Source organism: Vombatus ursinus, unplaced genomic scaffold, assembly GCF_900497805.2.
Source record: "Vombatus ursinus unplaced genomic scaffold, bare-nosed wombat genome assembly UNPS02014861.1, whole genome shotgun sequence".
NCBI lineage: Eukaryota > Metazoa > Chordata > Mammalia > Diprotodontia > Vombatidae > Vombatus > Vombatus ursinus.
In genome coordinates this window covers 14,253,997-14,259,148 of record NW_020954639.1, presented here as the reverse complement: position 1 = coordinate 14,259,148, position 5,152 = coordinate 14,253,997, and the positions used below count along the sequence as shown (strand labels likewise).

Below are 5,152 nucleotides of genomic sequence, written 5' to 3'. Positions count from 1 at the left end.
AGGCCTATTAGAAATTTAATCAAACAGACAGATTTTCTGTTATGTAATCAGTTTATTTTAAGCATTCAAGTATTATAATTATCCTGCCTATGTTTAGTACAATATACATATGNTAAGGCCTATTAGAAATTTAATCAGACAGATTTTCTGTTATGTAATCAATTTATTTTAAGCATTCAAGTATTATAATTATCCTGCCTATGTTTAGTACAATATACATATGTTTTTCTGTTTATCTGACAGACAAGGGAACAGGGCCATTTAGTTTGGAGAAGAGAAGACTTAAAGGTGTCATAAAATATTTTAAGGGCTGTCATGTGAAGGAGTCATTGGACTTGTTTTGGTTGATCCCAGCTGGTAGAATCAGAAAGTGGTTGGAAACTGTAGTTTTGGTACAACAAGAAACTTCCTAATGATTAGAGTAATCTAAAAGTGGAATTATCTGCTTCCAGGGGTAGTGAGTTTTTCCTTACTTTAGATCTTCAAATGATGACTGGATGACTTGGAAATGTTATAAAGAAATTTCTCTACCAGGACAGGTTGGACTAGATAAATTTGGCATTCTTTCCAACTGAGTTTCAACGATTCTCCTTTGCCATACAACACAGCTAGGTCAAGTCCCTTAATACAAATATATCAGATCCTACAGCAGGGTTGTGAGCTACTCTATTATTGGTCCTGGGATGCCTTTGGAGATTGGAGCCTCATGGCAGAATATTTTGGTACATTTTCATGGTTTGACGGGACTCACAATGTGGATTAATCACCTTCTAAGGTTAAGAGATTCAGGGGATTAGTAGTATCTCAAACCCATCTTCCAAGTGGCCTAGACAATCATGTTTTAATGTCTGTTTATGAGATTTCAGGGTTGTAACTCAGGCACCTTTGAGGAGGCTGACACATTCCATAGGAATGTAGGAGCCAAGGTCCTTTTTTCAGGATATTATGATGGTATCAGGTTAAATTGTAGAATTCCAATTCAGCTTGTCATAAAGGGTACATCTTGTCATTGTTCCAGAAAATAGATTAATTTTAAAAATTGTATTCATATCTTTTTTTTGCATTATCTTAATTTCCAAACATATCTTTCCCCTTGTCTTACCCAAAGAGGCAGTCTTTAAAAAGGAAGAGCAAAAAGCACTTCAGCAGAGTTAACTAGGAAATCAACGAAGTCTAACGGGATGTGTAACATANNNNAAAAAAAAAAAAAGCACTTCAGCAGAGTTAACTAGGAAATCAACGAAGTCTAACGGGATGTGTAACATACAAATATATAGTCCTCACCTCTGCAAAGAAGAGAGGATAGTATAGATTGTCATTATTAAATAGATAAAAAATTTGGATCTGTTTAATTTTGAACGAACTGTTATAAACTGCAGTTCTTTTGCCCCATTTTATAGGAGTTGGTGTTGATGACATGTTTATCATGGTTTCTGCCTGGCAGCGGACCAAACTCATACATAACATCGAAGAGAGGCTGGCTGACACCTATGCAGAGGCAGCTGTGTCCATTACAATCACCACGCTGACCGATGTCCTTGCCTTCTATATTGGGATAATGACTTCTTTCAAATCCGTGCAGGCCTTTTGTATCTATACAGGAACAACCCTTCTTTTTTGCTTTTTATATAACATTACCTATTTTGGAGCATTTCTTGCCCTCAATGGTAAAGTCGAAGACTATCTGAACCAATTTGTCTTTCAACAGGAACAGGGCAGATGTTCAACTGCCAAAAAGCTCCTTTGTAGAAAAGGCCTTTATATCTCACCAGATGGTAAAGAAGAAATCCATGCAATGAATACATTCTTTAGAAAGTATTATGGCCCCTTGCTTACCAACATCTGGTCTAAATTGTTTGTGTTGCTGCTGTATGCTGGCTACCTGGCTGCTAGTATCTATGGGTGTTTCCAAATCCAGGAAGGTATAGATCTTCGAAACCTGGCCAGTGATAACTCCTATGTCATTCCTTATTATTCTATGGAAAAGGAATATTTTTCAGAATTTGGTCCTAGGATCATGGTTTATATCACTAAGTCTGTACCATATTGGGATGAAATCACTCGGAACTATTTGGACACTTGTATAAAAGAATTAGAAAGCAATCAATATGTGAGTGAAACTTTCTCAGATTCTTGGTTAAGGGCATATGAGAACTACTTAAAAGGTGCACACCAAAATATAAATAATAGGACAATTTTTTTCAGAGACTTAGGCCAATTTTTAAAATTTTTTCCAGAGTATAAGTTGGATATTCAAGTTAATGAAACTGCAAAAGAAATATTGTCTTCACGGTTCTTCATTCAGTCAATAAATGTCAGTACTGCAGTAAAGGAAAAGATGATGTTAAACCAACTAAGAAGCGCTGCTACACAGTGTGCCATTCCCCTTACTGTGTATCACCCGGCATTTATCTATTTTGATCAGTATACTGTGATCATAGACAACACTATTCAAAATGCTGTCGTTGCCGCGGCTGCCATGTTGATAGTTTCCTTATTATTCATTCCTAATCCACTATGTTCTTTGTGGGTGACCTTTGCTATTTCATCTGTGATTGTGGGTGTAGCAGGCTTCATGTCATATTGGGATGTCAATCTTGATTCTATATCCATGATCAACCTTATCATTTGTATTGGGTTTACAGTAGACTTTTCTGCTCATATTTCCTATGCATTTGTTTCCAGGGACAGTATGAATGTAAACCAAAAAGCAATTGAGGCATTGGATCTTCTGGGTTACCCAGTGGTGCAAGGTGCTGTTTCTACCATAATAGGGGTGGTTGCCTTAGCTGCGGCGAAGGCTTACATATTCAGAACCTTTTTCAAGATTATGTTTCTGGTTATCTTGTTTGGGGCTGCTCATGGCCTCATCTTCATTCCAGTGTTTTTAACCTTTTTTGGAATTTGTAGCAGAGCCCATGAAGAGACTCCTTGTAGAGATTCTGACTGTCCTTAATTACTATTCTCTTTTGTAAATGATGCCTTTAGAGGAGTTGAAAAAATGCGTTTTTTCTTAACCTGAAATACACATTTCCCAAATGTAATGTATTGTATGATTTGGGTCAAAATCCTTCTTGTGTTAACCTTTTAAGTCTGTTATCATAAGAAGCAGGATCTGGCTGGGTTATATGACTTACTTTCACAGTAATATCTCCTGATACTCCCCTCCTCAATTCTACTAGTATACTTTTCCTTCCTTCCCTCTGTAACTATACCGTCTATGGTGTCGCAGGATCCTCATTCCCAACCCCATGCAAATTATGCTTGTTTTTCTCTAATCAGTTTTGAGACTTGATCTAATGACTTAGGCTATTAATGACTTCCTGGTTTTCTGAGTCCAAAAATTGCTAGGAGGAGCTCCAGCCTTACTCTAACATTTGGCCAATAGGCTACAATGAGCAAATTGGGAGCTTTGCTTATCTTGAATGAACTCAGGATGTCCTTAGGGCTTGCCTTTGTTGAATATTCTACTGCTATGGTTAAATAAATCTCCATTTTTTAATTATTCAGTGACTACTTCTGAGTGCATCATTGCCTTCCAAAATGAAACATAAATCACCAGGAGACTGCCTGGGTAAGGTCCCTCCCATAGCATCTTTCCTCCCCTACTCCAACCAATGAGTCATCTTTCTTGCCACAGAAGTGAAACAGTCACTTCAAATCCAAACAAAAAGCATTTTTTAAAAAGTTCTTGAAGCCAACTTAACTACTTCCATCTAAAAAATGCCCTTTCCCTTTTTCTAGAAGTATGTTTCTCAGAACTCTCATTTTTTCTACCCTTTCTCACNCTAAAAAGTTCTTGAAGCCAACTTAACTACTTCCATCTAAAAAATCCCCTTTCCCTTTTTCTAGAAGTATGTTTCTCAGAACTCTCATTTTTTCTACCCTTTCTCACCCAGTTGGGGACTCCTGTGACTAAGAAGATATTGTCTATTCATTAAAGTCAAATCAAAGTGACCATTAGGTAATTCTTAACTTCATGCTGTTTCTCAGTAACTGTGTTTTATGACAGAAGGCCAGACATTGTTGAAATGTCTGGAACCAACAAATGTTCTGTCCTTTCCCATACAAGAATTTTTCTGTTCACTACTTGGTGTGAGGCACTTTGATCCTCGAAGAAGTCATTTCTCCTAGCTTGCTCAAGTGAATTTTAATGTAAAAAAACTATGAGAAAATCTTGTCCGAAGAAAGTGGTTTATTTTATATTTCCTAATATGTGCTATACACTGGGCTAGATGTTTGGGCTTAAAATACAACACTGAGTTTCGGATAAAGGCCTCATTTCTCAAATATTTAGAGAACTGAGTCAAATTTATAAGAATGCAAGTCATTCCTCAATTGAAAAATGGTCAAAGGATATTAACAGGCAGTTTTCAGATGAAATTAAAGTCATCTATAGTCACATGCAAACATGCTATAAATCACTATTGACTAGAGAAATGCAAATTAAAACAACTCTCACACATAAGATTGGCTAATATGACAGAAAAGGAAAATGATACATGTTGGAGAAGATGTGGGAAAATTGGGACACTAATGCATTGTTGGTGAAGTTGTGAACTGATCCAACCATTCTAAAGAACAATTTGGAACTATGCCCAAAGGGCTATAAAATTGTGTATATCCTTTGACCCAACAATACCACTTCTAGGTCTGTATCCCAAAGAGATCATAAAAATGGGAAAAGGACCCACATGTACAAAAATATTTATAGCAGTTGTTTATGTGGTGGCAAAAAACTGGAAATTGAGGGGATGCCCATCAACTGGGGAATGGCTGAACAAGTTGTGGTATATGAATGTAATGGAAGACTATTGTGCTATAACAAATGATGAGCAGGCGGATTTCAGAAAAACCTGAAAGACTTACATGAACTTATACTGAGTGAAGTGAGCAGAACCAGAAGAACGTTGTAAACAGTGATAGCAACATTGTGTGACGATCGACTATGACTGAATTAGTTCTTCTCAGCAATGCAATGATCTAAGACAATTCCGAAAGACTCATGATGGAAAATGCTATCCACATCCAGAGAAAGAACTATGGAGTCTGAATGCAGATCAAAATATACTATTTTCACTTTTTTTCATGGCTTTTCCCTTTTTTTCTGATTATTCATTCATAACATGACTAATGTGGAAATATGTTTGCA

The 5,152-nt window shown here is 36.6% G+C and overlaps 1 protein-coding gene across 1 annotated transcript in view; it reads left to right on the top strand.

Moving 5' to 3' along the window:
- Window positions 1–2,956, top strand: part of PTCHD3 (patched domain containing 3) — a 16,783-nt gene extending 13,827 nt beyond the window's left edge. The window contains exon 4 of the mRNA XM_027841568.1: window positions 1,401–2,956. Coding sequence (XP_027697369.1) covers window positions 1,401–2,956 — 1,556 coding nt within the window. The remainder of the gene's footprint in view (window positions 1–1,400) is intronic.
- The last annotated feature ends 2,196 nt before the right edge of the window (window positions 2,957–5,152 follow it).